The following is an 18,008-nucleotide window of genomic DNA, read 5'->3' as shown; positions in this document are numbered from 1 at the left end:
CTGCGCCCACCCCAACTGTGCTTCTGTAATTGAGGGGAAGAGGGAAGCACTCCTGCTAAAGATACACAACAGAACTGTAGTAAGAGCAGTGGCTGGCTGGGTGCAGTGGCTCACGCCTGTAATCCCAGCACTTTAGGAAGCCGAGGCGGGCGGATTACGAGGTCAGGAGATCGAGACCATCATGGCTAACACAGTGAAACCCCGTCTAAAGAATACAAAAAATTAGCCGGGCGTAGTGGCGAGCGCCTATAGTCCCAGCTACTTGGGAGGCTGAGGCGGGAGAATGGCGTGAACCTGGGAGGCGGAGCTTGAAATGAGCTGAGATTGCGCCACTGCACTCCAGCCTGGGTGACAGAGCAAGACTCCACCTCAAAAAAAAAAAAAAAAAAGAGCAGTGGCTATGGAGCAGGTGATATTATACCCATTTTATAGATTGAAACCAAGTCGCTATTTCCATAACCCATCCGTGGCACACCAGGATTGAGCCCAGGAGGCAGTCTGGTTCCTGCCTATGCTGTGCATCTCTCATCACGGGGGTTCCCCATCAGGAAGGTCCAGGTGCTTTTAGGAAGGAGGAGCTCAGTGGAAGACAGCTGGAAAGAGACCAATGTGTGCCCTCTGAATCCCAGAGGCTGCGGGTGCCACTCAGCCTCTGAATGTCACAGGAAGACTCAGCTGCAGCTGCTAGGAGAAGGGATTTGTGCAGAGAGACCAAGGCCTGCAAGAACATCTGTGTGTGCACACAGAAGGGAGCAGAATGGATTGAGAGTTTCTGACTGAGCTGGAAACAAATGCCATCAGCAAAGCCCATCTGTCGGGAGGTGCTTACATAAGCAAGTCAGGGTCACATCTGGGCCACTGGTTTTCCCAACCAGCCTAAGTGTGGCCTCAAAGGACTAATCCTCCTTCCGCACTCTGCACTCTGAAGGCGGAGCCACAACACAGGCTGGGCTGCGGAGGACAGGTAGTGCCCTCAGGTGGGCCATCATCCCAGCTTGACTTGGGATCTGGTGCCCAGCACAGCAGAGTGTGGAGCAGAGTTCAGGCTCTCAAGCAAACAGTCTTGCCATTCTGTAACTGACAGTTTAGAATGGAGACAATAAATACCATAGATAAAATAATTTCACTTTTCTCTGGCAAACCAGCAACCCCTGCCCGAGTGTGACCCACACATACTTATTTTGTGCACCCTCATTGTGTATGTATATGTGGTGTTTTGTTGTTGTTTGTTTTTTGAGACAGAGTCTTGCTCTGTCACCTGGGCTGGAATGCAGTGGCACAATCACAGCTCACTGCAGCCTTGGCCTCCCAAGTAGCTGGAACTACAGGCGCACGCCACCACGCCTGGCTAAGTTTTAAAATTTTTTGTAGAGATAGGGTTTCACTGTATTGCCCAGGCTGGTGTCATACTCCTGGGCTCAAACAATCCTTCCACCCCAGCCTCCCAGAGTGCTGGTATTACAGGCATGAGCCACTGTGCTCAGCTTCATTGAGATTTTTGTTGTTAATGTTCTTAGGAAGTGCATTTTACCCTTGAACAACATGGTTTCGAACTGCATGGATCTACGTATACCTGAATTTTTTTCAATAAATGTAGTGGAAAATTTTTTAGAAATTTGCAACTATTTACTGGGCGCGGTGGCTCACGCCTGTAATCCTAGCACTTGGGGAGGCCAGGGTGGGCAGATCACCTGAGGTTGGGAGTTCAAGACCAGCCTGCCCAACATGGAGAAACCCCATCTCTACTAAAGATACAAAATTAGCTGGGCATGGTGGTACATGCCTGTAATCCCAGCTACTCGGGAGGCTGAGGCAGGAGACTCACTTGAACCCGGGAGGCGGAGGTTGCCATGAGATGGCACCACTGCACTCCAGCCTGGGCAACAGAGCGATACTCCATCTCAGAAAAAAAAAGATTTGCAAATATTTGAAAATAACTTGCAGGGGCGGATGCGGTCACGCCTGTAGTCCCAGCACTTTGGGAGGCTGTGGCAGCAGATCACTTGAGGCCAGGAGTTCGAGCCAGCCTTGCCAACATGGTAAAACCCTGTCTCTACTAAAAATACAAAAATTAGCCGGGTATAGTGGTGTGCACCTGTAATCCCAGCTACTCAGCAGGCTGAGGCAGGAGAATCACTTGATCCTGGGAAGCAGAGATTGCAGTGAGCCGAGATTGTGCCACTGTACTCCAGCCTGGGTGACAGAGCAAGACTCTGTCAAAAAAAAAAAAAAACCAGAAAAGATCTTACAGGTGAACCGCGTAGCCTAAAAATATATTTTTTAAAATAAAATGTTAGGGCCGGGCGCGGTGGCTCATGCCTGTAACTCCAACACTTTGGGAAGCTGAGGCAAGCGAATCACAAGGTCAGGAGATCGAGACCATCCTGACTAACATGGTGAAACCCGGTCTCTACTAAAAATACAAAAAATATTAGCCAGGCGTGGTGGTGGGCACCTGTAGTCCCAGCTACTCCGGAGGCTGGGGCAGGAGAATGACGTGAACCCGGGAGGCGGAGCTTGCAGTGAGCCAAGATTGCACCACTGCACTCCAGCCTGGGCGACCGAGTGAGACTCCTTCTCAAAAATAAATAAATAAATAAACAAATAAATAAATAAATGGGCAACCAAGCGAGACTCCTTCTCAAAAATAATTAATTAATTAAAATAAATAAAATCAAATGTTAGGTATGTCATGAATACATAAAATATATGTGCATTAGTCTATCATTTACTACCACCATAAAATATACAGAAATGCATTCTAAAAAGTTAAAATTGATCAAAAGTTACACACACAAATACTTTGCTAAGCCAAGAGAAATGTAAACAAACATAAACATGCAGCATTAAATCATAACTGCATGAAATTAACTGCAGTACACACTGCACTATTGTCATAGTTTTGCGACCACCTCCTGTTGCTACTGCAGTGAGCTCAAGTACTGTGAGTATCCGTTTGAAACACCATGTGACACTCATCATCTCCGCATGAGCAGTTTGTCTCTCCAGCAAATTGCATATCGCAGTAAAAAATGATCCCTGGAGGTTCTCACCTAGTTTTCATCATGTTTAGTGCAATACCGTAAGCCCTGAATAACCTCAGGGGACTCGTACAAAGTGCCACTAGTGATGCTGGAAGTTGTCCCAGGAAGCACAGAAAAGTCATAACATTACGAGAAAATATGCAATTGCTTGATATGTGCCATCGATGGAGGACTGCAGCTGCAGTTGCCCGCCATTTCCAGATAAATGAATCCAGTATGAGGACCATTGTAAAAAATGAAAAGGAAATTCATGAAGCTGTTGCTGCACCTATGCCAGCAGGCACAAAAACCTTGCACTTTTTACAAAATATATTTTATCTCGTGTTGCAAATGCAGCTTCTTTGTGGGGACAGGATTGCTGTAAGAAAAGCATACCTATAGATTCTAATTTGCTTCAAGAAAAAGTGAAGTCATTACATGGCAACCTAAAGCAAAAGGAAGGAGGAGGATCTCAAACTGGGGAATTTAATGCCAGCAAAGGATGGTTTGATAATTTTAGAAAGAGTATGGCTTAAAAAATGTCAAGATAGCAGGAGAAGCAGCTTCTGGCCGACCAGAGGCAGCAGACGAGTTCCCAGATGCCAGTGAGAAAATCATTGAGGAGGCTGGGCACGGTGCCTCACACCTATAATCACAGTACATTGGGAGGCTGAGATCACTTGAGCCCAGGAGTTTGAGACCAGCCTGGGCAACATACTGAGACCCCACCCCTACCAAAAATTTAAAAATTAGCTGGGCGTGGTGACATGCATCTTTAGTCCTAGCTACTCAGAAGGCTGAGGCAGGAGGATCAGTTGAGCCCTGGAGTTTGAGGCTGTAGTGAGATCTGATTGTACCACTGCACTCCAACCTTGACAACAGAGAAAGACTGTGTCTCTAAAATAATAGTAGTAATAATAATGAGTAAGAAAAAGAAGTGAGCCTGTTCATAAGTGCTAAGGAGAAAAATGGAGCAGGGGAAGGGGCTGGGAGTGGTGGGGACAGACATACAGAGGCAAACACTATTAGCAGTTTCTTGAAAATCCTCCCATCATCTCTGTATGATAGTTTGTTGTTGTCTCTGTTGCTCTGTTGTTTTTCCTTTTCTTTTTATTTTTTGAGATGGAGTCTCACTCTGTCACCTAGGCTGGAGTGCAGTGGCATGATCTCAGCTCACTGCAACCTCCACCTCCCGGGTTCAGGTGATTCTCCTGCCTCAGCCTCCCGAGTAGCTGGAACTACAGGTGTGTGCCACCATGCCTGGCTAATTTTTGTATTTTTAGTGGAGATGAAGTTGATCTCGAACTCCTGACCTCAGGCAATCCACCTGCCTCGGCCTCCCAAAGTGCTGGGGTTAGAGGCGTGAGCCACCATGCCCGGCCAATAGTTTTGCTTTTCAAATTGGGAGATGTTGCATGTAATTCTAGGTTTCTGATTTCTCTTGGAAAATCAGATGATCTGACATCCACACTCCCACAAGCCTTGGTTGGCAGAAGACACCCTGCCATCCAGGTCAGTGCAGGCTCCTTTTGGCCTCTCTCCTGTCTCCCTTAGGCAACTCAACCCTGTGGGCTTTCCAGCTTCCTCCCTCTTCTTTAGCCCATCCCCGTGCTGCCTCCCAGCAACGTCTTCAGGATTGTTTGTGTTCTCATGGGGCACCAGGAAGAGGGGCTCCCCACTCCCCACCTGCCCTCTTCTGGTGCTCGCTTTTTCAGAGGCTGCAGGCTCTCCTTACTATTTTGCTCCTTGAATCTGCTTTGAGCTTCCCTCGTGGTCTCTGCCGGTTCGCTCCATACCTCTGGGCATAAATTAGGAAAAGCCCCCCCACACATGCACATACGCACGCACACACAGACACACACACAGACACGCACGCACACAGACGCACACACAGACACACACAGAGACACACGGATGCGCACACACACACACAGACACGCACACACAGAGACACACAGACACACAGATGCACACAGAGACATGCGCACACACACACAGACACACACAGAGACACACACACACACACACCCCGATGCACACACACACAGAAGAGGCCTGCTACTTTCTCACACAGGAAGCACCAATAGCTGTTGACCAAGAACGGCTGTATCCAGCTCTAGATTCCCAAGGAAAGAAAACTTAGAGGTCACCTTGAGCCAAGTGCCCAGCCCAAAGCAGCACTCTACTGCCCCGAGCAAAATCAGTTCCGTTGGCAGGACGGAGCGGGCACGATTGCTGGGCAGTCAACAGGTTCCATCACAGATGGCGACCCACTTTCCCCTTCCTCTCCAGCAGGATTTTCATCTTCTAGAAGTTCAAGGTGGAGACAAAGGGAAGTGACCCCGCAGGTTGTTTTATGTGCTGGACAGAAGCACAGACTCCCTTCCCCAGGGGCCTGCAAATCAGGAGGTACTTACACTTCCAATTAGGCAGAAGCCATCTGTTCACTCGTACATACAATAAATACTGAACAAACGTCCTGGACACTGTTCTAGGCACTGGGGATGCATCAGTGAACAACACAGACATCCCTGCCGTTCTGGAGCCAACATTTGAGTGGTGGACCCAGCCAGTAGACAGAATGAACAACTGCTAAAAAAATTGGAAGTAGAGCGGATAATTAAGAAAGGCTTCCAGAAGATGGGGCTTCTCTGTCTCTATAGGGTGATTTGGGAAGGTTTTGTTTTGTTTTTTGCGAGTTTTATTGTTTTTTTGTTTTGAGACAGGGTCTCACTTTGCTGCTCAGGCTGGAGCGCAGTGGTGTGATCGTGGCTCACGCAATCTCAACCTCCCAGGTTCGAGCAACCCTCTTACCTCAGCCCCCTGAGTAGCTAGGACTACAGGCACATGCCACCACACCTGGCTAATTTTTGTATTTTTAGTAGAGACAGGGTTTTGCCATGTTGGCCAGGCTGGTCTTGAGCTGCTGGGCTCAAGTGATCCACCCGCCTTGGCCTCCCGAAGTGCTGGGATTACAGGCGTGAGCCACCATGCCCAGCTGGAAGTCTCCATGGAAAAACTGACATGGGAAGGAACCAGCCCCAGGAAGGAACCAGCCCCTGGAAGGACTGAGGAAGCATATCAGATATCCTGGATAAGGTTTGGTGCATCAGAACAGGAAAGAAGGCCAGTATGATCAGAGTTTAGTCAGGGATGGGGAGAGACATCAGAGCCAGATCCTGTGGAGTTTATGGAGCAGGGGAAGGAGTTTGGATGGTGTTTTAATGCAGTAAGCAGTCACTGGGGAGATCTCAGTGAAAAAGTGATGGGCCCTGATTTACCCAGCCATAGTCTGCAGTAACCACATGGATTTCTAGAGACATTCCTTCTGCGGCTTTCCTCCCCAAACTCCACTGGTGCTCATGTTGACTCATCTGTCATTTTCACTTCCTTTCTGGCAGAGTAGCTGAGCTGAGCGAACAACAGAGCAGATGGACAATAGTCTGGCCTCTGCGTGAAGCCACCAGTTCACGGGAAATACAGGGGGAAGAGGAACATGTTAAGTGGCACCACAGGGATCCTGAAAGTGGGGAAATCCACAGGACGGGTGACCCCTTTCCTTCAACAAGTAAAGAGCATCAAAATAAAGGAAGGTGGCCGTTGTAGAGTAAAGGAGACTTAAGAAAATACCTGCATAAGCAGAGGATAATTTCGAACAAACCAGCTCACAAAAGACACCTGCGAGACAATGACGGGAAATGTAATGCAGGCAGGGTACTGCATGACATTAAATAATTCTTGTTAATTTAGATGAGTATGATAATGTTATTGTAGTGATTTTTTTTAAACCTTATCTACTAGAGTTACAAGCTAAAGTATTTATGGGTGAAATTACCTGATGTCTGGCCGGGTATGGTGGCTCATACCTGTAATACCAGCACTTTGGGAGGCTGAGGTGGGCAGGGATTGCCTGAAGTCAGGAATTAGAGACCAGTCTGGCCAATATGATGAAACCCCATCTCTACTAAAAATACAAAAAATTAGCTGGGCAAGGTAGCGCATGCTGGAATTCCAGCTACTTGGGAGGCTGAGGCAGGAGAATCATTCGAACCCTCGAGGTGGAGGTTGCAGTGAGCCAAGCATGTGCCACTGCACTCGAGCCTGGGTGACAGAGTGAGCCTCTGTCTCAAAAAAAAAAAAAAAAAAAAAGACCTGATGTCTGGGGTTTACTCTAAAACATTCTATCAGAAACAAAGAAGGTCATAAGGTGGGGTGAATAGATGAAATGGGAATAGGAACTAGTTAGTGGTTGTTGGAGCTGATGGGTGACTCAGTCTCCTCTCTGCCTTTGAGTATGTTTGCAAATTTCCATAATAAAAAGTTTTTTTTTAATGAGTGAGGCTGTCAAGAAAAGTCACATATCCCACTTTCTGGGAGCAGTAACACAGCTATCGCAGCTCACATTTTCCTTTTCTCCCATTTCAGCATGGCGGGGACAACTTCCTCGCCACCTCCGGCTGGCCAGCGCCTGCAACTGCTGCCTGCTCAGTGGTGCTGAGCCCCTCGGTCTGGAGCCTCCAGGACAGCACCTGCCTCCTGAGGTTGTCCTGGCTCAGCTGTGCACAGCGATGGTGGAGAACTGGACTCCACAGGCTCACAACCTTCCTGTCAGGTTTCAGGGCCCAGCATCCTTCATCCTGGGCCTGGCGGCCCTGAACAATGGCTGAGGGGTGGGGAACCCTATAGAGTGACACCACAGCATAGCGGGCCAGCAGCACTCCAGTGCCCGTGGACTATGACCACCTATCGGGCCATCCCCAGCGATGGTGTGGACCTGGCAGCCAGCTGTGGGGCCAGGGTGGGCGATGTCCTCCCTGGGCCACACACAGGGGACTATGCTCCCTTGGGATTCTGGGCCCAGAATGGCAGCATGTCCCAGCCTCTTGGCGACAGCCCGGTCACCGCCACCGCCACCACCCGCCCCAGCCCCACCACCCCCGCAATGCCCAAGATGGGTGTACGTGCAAGGGTGGCCGACTGGCCGCCCAAGCGGGAGGCCCTGAGAGAGCAGAGCAACCCAAGCCCCTCACAGGACACAGATGGCACAAAGGCCACCAAGATGGCCCATTCCATGAGGAGCATACAGAACGGACAGCCCCCCACCAGCACCCCAGCTTCCTCAGGGTCCAAAGCCTTCCACCGACTCTCCAGGAGAAGGTCCAAAGATGTGGAGTTCCAGGACGGGTGGCCCCGGTCCCCCGGCAGGGCCTTCCTCCCCCTTCGGCACCGCAGCAGCAGCGAGATAACCCTCAGCGAGTGTGATGCGGAGGACCCGGGGGAGCCGCGGGGGGTCCGGCACACGGGGGCGCTGCCCCTCTTCCGCGAGTATGGGAGCACCTCGTCCATCGATGTGCAGGGCATGCCGGAGCAGAGCTTCTTCGACATCCTCAACGAGTTCCGCAGCGAGCAGCCCGACGCCCGGGGCTGCCGGGCCCTCACCGAGCTCCTCCGGGCAGATCCTGGCCCACACCTCATGGGGGGCGGAGGCGGAGCCAAGGAGGACTGCCACAATGGGCAGCCCGCCAAGGACAGCCTCCTCCCGCTGCAGCCCACGAAGGAGAAGGAGAAGACCCGGAAGAAACCTGCTCGGGGCCTCAGCGGCGGGGACTCAGTGGACTCGTCCATCTTTCGGAAGCTAAGGAGCAGCAAACCCGAGGGGGAGGCTGGGCGGTCCCCGGGGGAGGCCGACGAGGGCCGGAGCCCCCCGGAAGCCAGCAGGCCATGGGTGTGTCAGAAGAGCTTCGCCCACTTTGATGTGCAGAGCATGCTGTTCGATCTCAACGAGGCGGCCGCCAACAGGGTGTCGGTGTCGCAGCGGCGGAACACCACCACGGGCGCCTCGGCCGCCTCCGCCGCCTCGGCCATGGCCTCCCTCACGACCTCGCGGGCCCACAGCCTCGGAGGCCTGGACCCGGCCTTCACCAGCACGGAGGACCTAAACTGCAAGGAGAACTTGGAGCAGGACCTCGGGGATGACAACAGCAACGACCTGCTGCTCAGCTGCCCGCACTTCCGCAACGAGATCGGGGGCGAATGTGAGCGCAACGTGAGCTTCTCCCGGGCTTCCGTGGGCTCCCCGAGCAGCGGCGAGGGCCACCTGGCAGAGCCCGCCCTGAGCGCCTACCGCACCAACGCCAGCATCTCGGTGCTGGAAGTGCCCAAGGAGCAGCAGAGGACGCAGAGTCGGCCCCGGCAGTACAGCATCGAGCATGTGGACCTGGGCGCCCGCTACTACCAGGATTACTTCGTGGGGAAAGGTGACGGATGGCGGGTGGGTGGGAAGGTTGGGTGGGCCGCGGCTTGTCTCCGAGACCCCTACTCATTCATTCACTCTGTGCCAGGTCCTGCTCTGGCACTGAGGATGTGGCAGGAACGGAGACCTCCCTCCTGGAGGGCTGTGAGGATCCGGTGAGCAGAGCTACCCGGGCCTCAGCCCTGTGTCTGACACAGCAGCACTCCATAAACCTTGAGCTACAGGACACAACAGCTCTGCATTTACTCAGCACATACAGGCTTGGGACAGCTCAGTGCCAGGCACTCTCTAGAGCCTGGGGATATAGTATCAACCAGATTGAAACAAATATTCTATCTTCGTAGCACTTTTAATGTTTTCATGGGTAAGACAAACAATTGAACAGGATAAATACAAAAAATACACAAGGGATTACAGGGTGCTAAATGCAGTGGAAAAGAGTAAAGTGGGGAAGAAGGAAATGGAGTGTTGGGGGGCGGGGTCAGATCTCAGTAGGGGATGGTCAGAGAGGGCCTCGGAGGCAGGTGCGGTTTGAGTATGGAGCTGAAAGCACCATGTGCAAATTGCAGACACTATTCCCAGAACAGAGCAGCGAATACATAAGTCTTGGAACTGCCAGGCACGGTGGCTCACACCTGTAATCCCAACACTTTGGGAGGCCGAGGAGGGCGGATCACTTGAGGTCAGGAGTTCAAGACCAGCCTGGCCAACATGGCGAAACCCTGCCTCCTCTAAAAATACAAAAATTAGAATAGTGTGGTAGCACATGCCTGTAGTCCTAGCTACTCGGGAGGCTGAGACAGGAGAATCACTTGAACCCGAGAGGCGGAGGTTGCAGTGAACCAAGATCGCGCCACTGCACTCCAGCCTCCAACTTGAGTGACAGAGCGAAACTCCGTCTCAAAAAAAAAAAAAAGTCCTGGAATGTCGGAGGAACAGACAGGAGGTCAGTGTTGCTGGGGCAGAGTGATGGGGGAGAGTGGACAGAGCTGACGCAGAGGGGTGACAGGGATAGGTCATGTGGGACTGTAGCAAGGACTCTCATTTGTACCCTGCATGAGATGGAGCCACAGGATGGCTTTGAGCAGGGCAGGGCCCGACTGCTGTGTTCACGACCTGTCTCCAGCTGCATGTGGGGAGCAGGATGTGAGGGATGGGGAGAGGACAGGGGAACAGCCAGGAGGCTGCTGCAGTCATCCAGGCAGGAGATGATGGACATGTCTAAGATGGGAGCCCAAAAGTAGGGAAGAATCTTGCAAGCCACTACTAGATCCATTTAGGAGTGCAGTGACACCATCTCTGCTCACTGCAACCTCCGCCTCCCAGGTTCAAGTGATTCATGGGCCTCAGCCTCCCAAGTAGCTGGGACTACAGGTGTGCACCACCATACCCAGCTAAATTTTTTTTGTATTTTTAGTAGAGATGGGGTTTCACCATGTTGGCCAGAATGATCTTGATCTCCTGACCTCGTGATCTGCCTCACCCTCCCAAAGTGCTGGGATTACAGGTGTGAGCCACCACGCCCGGCCTCTGGATCCATTTTGAAGGCGAAGCTGTTGATGTTTGGAGGGTGTTAACATCAGGGAGAGATGGGCTTCATACATGATTAGTGCTGGTGAGGCATTCCCAGGAGACAGCATAACGTATTGCAGAGACCATAAACCCAGGCAGCTTCAGGAGACAGCAGAACACTGCAAGAGTACGGCATGCTAGGCAAAGACTAGGCCATTCCTGCCCAGTGCCAGCTGACTATTGTCATGCAAGACATGCAGACAAATCTAGTGTTACCAGCTTTTCCAGTTTTTCAAGATTCTCCTAAAACTCAGATTTTTTTTAATACAGACTTTACTGATTTTTTTAAATGGTGGCAGCTATAACGGTTCAGAATTATTAGCTGGGTGTGATGGCTCATGCCTGTAATCCCAGCACTTTGGGAGGCTGAGGCAGGCGGAACACTTGAGGTCAGAAGTTCAATACCAGCTTGGCCAACATGGTGAAACCATGTCTCTACTAAAAATACAAAAAACTAGCCAGGCGAGGTGGCGGCGCCTGTAGTCCCAGCTACTCAGGAGGCTGAGGCAGGAGAATGGCGTAAACCCGGGAGGCGGAGCTTGCAGTGAGCTGAGATCCGGCCACTGCACTCCAGCCTGGGTGACAGAGTGAGACTCTGTCTCAAAAAAAAAAAAAAAAAAAATCAGGATTGCTTGTAACTGCTAGTAACAGGCTTAAACAACATAGAAGTGACTCTCCTGTGAAGAAATCCAGAGTTCAGCAGCCCAGGGCTGGTTTGGTCAGTCTTCAGCATCAGTGGAACATCAGCCTTAGTGCATGGCATGATCCCCCGCCGCCCCGCACCAAGATAGCTGCTGGAATTACAGGCATTACATCTGTGTTTCCAGGCAGAGAAAAGAGGAAAGGGGTAAGGACAAAAAGGCAGACCTCTTGTCAAGTCAACCCCCTTATGCCGTTATGCCTAGTGTTTCATTATTGGAACACTAAGCATGTGGGAGTTATAGCCTACTGCTCAAGGTCATTGCCAGGGTCTGAATTTTTACTCCTGGAAAAATTCAAAAAATTGCAGCCTCCAGCATAAATGGGTTAAAGAGCTTTCTCAGAAGCCCCATTCAACCACTTCCACTTAGTGGCCACACCTGTGTGCAAGGAGGCTGGGAAATGTAGGTTTTTAGCTAGACAAAGTTTCTCTTTTCCAAGAATAGAGGGTTTTCTAAAAAAAAAAAAAGAAGAAGAACTAGCAGCTAGTACTCCACAGCAGCTGGATTTGTTGTTGTTGTTGTTGCTTTTTCTTTCTTTATTTTGAGGCAGAGTCTCGCTCTGTTGCCCAGGCTGGAGTGCAGTGGCGCGGTCTCAGCTCACTGCAGCCTCTGCCTCCCAGGTTCATGCTATTCTCCTGCCTCAGCCTCCCAAGTAGCTGGGATTACAGATGCTCGCCACCACGCCCAGCTAATTTTTGTAGTTTTAGTAGAGACAGGGTTTCTTCATGTTGGCCAGGCTGGTCTTGAACTCCTGACCTCAGATGATCCACCCGCCTCAATCTCCCAAAGTGTTGGGATTATAGGCGTGAGCCACCACACCTGGCTCACAGCAACTAGTTTTTAAAAAATATTTAAAGTAATGTCGTTGTCAAACATAACAAATGTCAGTCAAGTTGTCCCATGGGGCACTGGAGCTCCAACTTGGAGTCTCTGGAGTTCCAACTTGGAGTCAGAAAGCCCTCGGTTTGGGGTATCTGTTCCATAGCTGATCCATGTGATATGTTTTACCCTTCAGACTGCATGACAAATGAAGATGATTATATCAATATCATATGCACAAACAAAATGACACAGAGATTGAAAAGAAAGGGATCAAAAAGAAGTTCCAAGCCAGACACGGTGGCTCATGCCTGTAATCCCAGCACTTTGGGAGGCCGAGGCAGGCGGATCACGAGATCAGGAGATCGAGACCATCCTGGCTAACACAGTGAAACCCCGTCTCTACTAAAATACAAAAAATTAGCCGGGCGTGGTGGCAGGTGCCTGTAGTCCCAGCTACTTGGGAGGCTGAGGCAGGAGAATGGCGTGAACCCAGGAGGCGGAGCTTGTAGTGAGCCGAGATTGTGCCACTGCACTCCAGCCTGGGTGACAGGGCGAGACTCCGTCTCAAAAAAAAAAAAAAAGAAGTTCCAGACAGTTGCTTACAAGGAAAAAGCCAATGAGGCAATATCAGTATCACATGAAATAGATTTAAAGGTTGAAAGCACTTTTTAGAGGAACTGAGAAGGCCATTTCATGTTTCTTAAAATTCACCAAGAAATTCTGGTAGTTGTGAACCTTTGTATACCTGGCAACTTGGTTTAGGGGTATGTAGATTTTAAAAATGGATCAGGCTGGCTGAGCGCATTCGCTCATGCCTGTAATCCCAACACTTTGGGAGGCCCGAGGTGGGCAGATTACGTGAGGTCAGGAGTTCAAGACCAGCTTGGCCAGCATGGTGAGACCCTGTCTCCACTAAAAAATACAAAAATTAGCTGGGCGTGGTGGCAGGTGCCTGTAATCCCAGCTACTTGGGAGGCTGAGGCAGGAGAATCGCTTGAAGCTGGGAGGCAGAGGTTGCAGTGAGCCGAGATCGCACCACTGCAATCCAGCCTGGGCGACAGAGTGAGACTCTGTCCCCCCAACCAAAACAAAAAACAAACAAACAAACAACACCACTACGGGGAGAAGTGGAAAAATTCACAACCATAGCGGGAGAGGTGCACAGATTATCTCTCTGAAATTGACAGAATCTAGTAACTGAAAAATAAGCATTTAGAGGATTTGAATAACCTAATGAAAACTGGATTTTACACTGTATATATATTAACTTTGTACCTAACCAACAAAGAACACATTCTTTTCAACCTACACGTACAAATACTTACATGAAAGGAATGTGGATCAAATAAAGATCAAGTAAGATTATACATTAAAATACTTAGTTCTTTGTTAGTCAGGTAGGAAGTACTCATCATGCAACTTTAAAAAAAAAAGTCATTTTCTTTTTAAAAATTTCTTTGTAGCACTGAAAGCTGTTCAAAAAAAAAATATCGGCCGGGCGCGGTGGCTCAAGCCTGTAATCCCAGCACTTTGGGAGGCCGAGACGGGCGGATCACGAGGTCAGGAGATCGAGACCATCCTGGCTAACACGGTGAAACCCCGTCTCTACTAAAATACAAAACTAGCCGGGCGAGGTGGCGGGCGCCTGTAGTCCCAGGTACTCGGGAGGCTGAGGCAGGAGAATGGTGTGAACCCGGGAGGCGGAGCTTGCAGTGAGCTGAGATCCGGCCACTGCACTCCAGCCTGGGCGGCAGAGCGAGACTCCGTCTCAAAAAAAAAAAAAAAAAAAAAAAATTTATTCAGAGCCATCACAGTAGGCGTAGGGACCACTGCGGCGGGGTCTGGCAGTAGGGAAGAGAGACTGGGCTTAGCTCTGAATACAGCGTGGTCAAGTGGGAATTTATAGCCAAGAGTCAGGGTGGGGGTCAGTGGATGGAGGAAATTACTAAGAAGAAATGTCAGAGGTAAGGAAGATTCTGGCTGAACCAACCTAATCTTGCTGATGACACGCCAGGATGATCCGACATCACCTTTGGATGGTGGAAGATGAAGAGCTTGATCAGATGTTGAGGATGTCCAGATATTAGGATAAGGTTGGGGGGCAGGGTTCTTGCTAAACTGACTTAGCAGGGTTCTTTGTTAAAACTGGATTTTACAAGGAGGTGCACAGATGGGCCTAGTTGAAAGATTCCAAAGCCTGACTAAAGTTCGGCGAAGCAAAGAGTCTTTGTCAAAGCTAGTAAACAAATTAGTCAGTGGTCAGTGTTTATTGAGTGTCTACTATATGCTAGGATTTGCAAGGAGCTAGATATGCATTGATGGGAAAAGCAACAACCCCTGTAGCTGCTTCAGGAATAAGCTGGTATCTGTGATCTGTAGAGTACAATGTTTATTCCATTCTCTGATCAGCTGGAGATTGTTGCACCCCCTGCAGATGCTATCCTGACTGGGGCCGTTAATTAACACACAATATTTTGCCTTTAGATTAGCCTTTGATTTGCCAAGAGCATCTCATGAGAACAAGAACCATCAGTTAAACATTCAGCATACCAGTACAATTTCCGGTGGTGGGTGATGCTAACTTCGTGGACTTGGGTCAAGACAGACCGCTGGTGGATACCCACACAAGCATGAGATACTTGGGTTATACATCGGGAAGAACTGTTTGCCTGGAAGGGTTATAAGATAACAGCATGTTTTAGAAAAAAAGAGGAGGCAGCTGTCGGGTAGAGGAGGGAGCAGGAGGCGTGCCCCACGTCTGGCTAAAGCCTCTGTTACCCTAAGGGAAAAAAGAGCAGTGTTGAAGTTACCTAGGTAAAGAAACATGGTGAGATAAAGGCGATGCCTGGGGACCCCTATCGTGGTCCCTGACAGGCGCCAACAATGACTGGGGCTGGTCATTGCCAACACTCATCATGTGCGTGCTATGTGCATGGCACGGTGCTCAAGGCTGGGTCCACCTTTAACTTTATTTTATGGCTGAAAATGCTGTCTAGCAACTTGGCTGGGGCCAGACATCTCTTAAGGGGCAGAGCCCAGATGTCAGGAGGCTCTCTAGACTAGAATCTTACATAACAATTTCACATGGGCTAATCAGCAGTTAAACCAAGTGAACAATTTGCAAGCACGGGATGAATCACAGTGGTGCTGGGTTGATGGCATGCCATGCACCATAGTAAGCGTTTCTTATCTGTAGCTTCATTTTGCCTTCACATCAGCTCTCTGAATTGTGGGTGGCATCAAGGCCCCGTTTTCTCAGACAAGAGCACAGAGGCTCAGAAAAGTTCTGTGGCTTGGCAGAGGTGGTACAGTAAGGTGGGCTTTTGCCTCTTACAGTTTCTCCACTGGGGGTGTCTGTGACCAAGGCATGAGGTTTGCGTGACCAGCGTCCCACAGATTGCATAGGACCCTGCCTGATCACCCTATCTGCAGGCCTGCTGGGCATCAGGGCCCCTCCTTCCCAGACAGCTGAGCCTGAACTCGCCTGCTCTTCCTTCTTAGAACATGCCAATTACTTCGGCGTGGATGAGAAACTGGGGCCAGTGGCTGTGAGCATTAAGCGGGAGAAGCTGGAAGACCACAAGGAGCATGGACCTCAGTACCAGTACAGGATCATCTTCCGGACCCGCGAGGTAGGTCCCATCACTCTTGTTCTTATTAAAGAAATCATAGCCACTCACATCTCGAGCTAGGTTCTGGGAGCAAACACTTCCCCGGCTTCATCTCATGGAATCTTCCCAACAACCCCAGGAGAGCAATCCTGTTAGTCTCTCCATCTCGTAGAGGAGGAAACTAAGACTCAGAATTTAAATGACTTCTGGCTGGCACAGTGACTCACACCTGTAATCCCAGCACTTTGGGAAGTGAGGCGGATGGCTCAGTTGAGGTCAGGAGTTCAAGACCAGCCTGACCAACATGGCGAAAAACCCATCTCTACCAAAAATACAAATTAGCCGGGCGTGGTGGCACGCGCCTATAATCCCAGCTATTGGGGAGGCTGAGCCAGGTGAATTGCTTGAACCTGGGAGGCAGAGGCTGCTCTGAGCTGAAATTATGCCACTGTACTCCAGCCTGGGTGACAGAGTGAGACTCTGTCTCAAAAAAAAAAAGAGAGATAAATGATTTCTATAGGATCAATGAGTCAGGGGCCAGACCAAGATTTCAGTCCAGGGTGTCTGACTTCAGAGCCCAAGATTACAAAACCTGTTCGCGAGAGATTAGCTCTAATAAGCATAAGAAATAAAAGGGAAGGTAAGGGATCATTTTAGGATCATGAGGTGTCCCACATAATGGAAAGAATTAAGGCAACAAGCCTCAGGCAGGACAGGAATTGGGGACTGTCAACCACAGGCACTGCTGTTAGGCCAGTCAGCTCAAGGTACTCCCGATGTGTCACTTTCCATTCTGAGTGGAGAAGCCCATGATCCTGGCTGGAGGCCTTCCCCTGGATTAAATGTCAGCTGTAGCTAGTGGGGAAGTCCTGTTGGGGCACCCATGCTCTATTAGGACTCTAAATGGTAAGTGACAGAAGTCTGTTTCTAACTCTCTTGAGTCAGAAATAGCATTCATGGTTCATGTAACTGCAAATCTCGAGGTAGGACAAGCTTCAGGCATAGCTGGACTTAGAGACTCAAATGCAGTCACCAGAACTCTGCTGCTTTAGCTCTCTGCTTGGCTTTGCTGTTTGCATCGTGAATGTCATTTTCTTCTGCCACTAACAAGCTCTCACCGTGTCATGGGAAAATGGAGATGGGCTGCTCAAATCTACATCTTTACGCCTTCTCATCCAAAAGGCTCAGACTGGCCAGACGCAGTAGTTCATGCCTGTAATCCCAGCACTTAGGGAGGCCAAGGCAGGCGGATCACCTGAGGTCAGGAGTTTGAGACCAGCCTGGCCAACATGGTGAAACCCCGTCTCTACCAAAAATACAAAAGTTAGCTGGGCGTGGTGGCAGGCGCCTGTCATCCCAGCTACTCAGGAGACTGAGGCAGGAGAATTGCTTGAACCCAGGAGGCGGAGGTTGCAGTGAGCTGAGATTGGCCTCCAGCCTAGGCAACAAACACAAAACTCCATCTCAAAAAAAAAAAAAAAAAGGCTTAGACAGATTTATCTGGGAAGAACTCTGGCTCTGCTTAGATCACAAGCCCAATCCCTGGGTCATTCGCTGTGGTCGGGGTGGTAGAGGAAACTGGCCAGGTCTGGCATATGTTACCCACCACCCTGGGTCCAGGGGCAGGGCCAGGCACTGTGATCCACCAGAGCTCCCTGGAGGAGGAGGCAGGGCAGATCCTCAGCAAAAAGAGGGGACCCAGGCAAGCAGAAATGACAGAGAGGTCCAGAAGACCCAAATAAAGAAGACCTTTCAGAAAAGGGGCAGTCACCAGCTAGGCAGGCCCTCCAAAATGGGTCTCCCTCAGCCTGCATTGCCCCAGCCCCTTGGACCTGGCCTTTGCCTGGACGTGGAAGCCTAGCAGGCTGAGGCTGCCAAGGACTTTTGTGGGGCCAGCCAAGTACTGGATCTCATCCGGGCTGGCAGATGCAGCTCGGAGTGCCCTCGCCCCATCTCCTGACCAAGACCTTCCCACTGTGTTGGGGGAATGGGATGGCACGGAGGCTTTGCAGCAGCCAGGAAGAAG

General features: G+C 50.3%; 1 protein-coding gene across 2 annotated transcripts in view; it reads left to right on the top strand.

The window, feature by feature from the left end:
* SIPA1L3 (signal induced proliferation associated 1 like 3) overlaps window positions 1–18,008 on the top strand; it is a 170,223-nt gene that overhangs the window by 46,319 nt on the left and 105,896 nt on the right. The window contains exons 2-4 of one of the 2 annotated variants that reach the window (XM_017881222.1): window positions 6,425–6,737; window positions 7,449–9,280; window positions 15,873–16,003. In XM_017881222.1, the coding sequence (XP_017736711.1) occupies window positions 7,759–9,280; window positions 15,873–16,003 (1,653 nt within the window). In that variant the 5' untranslated portion in view covers window positions 6,425–6,737; window positions 7,449–7,758. The remainder of the gene's footprint in view (window positions 1–6,424; window positions 6,738–7,448; window positions 9,281–15,872; window positions 16,004–18,008) is intronic. The other variant, XM_017881217.1, reaches the window with a different exon arrangement.

This window comes from Rhinopithecus bieti, unplaced genomic scaffold, assembly GCF_001698545.2.
Source record: "Rhinopithecus bieti isolate Rb0 unplaced genomic scaffold, ASM169854v2 scaffold_425, whole genome shotgun sequence".
Taxonomy (NCBI): Eukaryota; Metazoa; Chordata; class Mammalia; order Primates; family Cercopithecidae; genus Rhinopithecus; species Rhinopithecus bieti.
The sequence above is the reverse complement of the archived record's forward strand: the minus strand, read 5'-3'. Positions and strand labels throughout refer to the sequence as shown.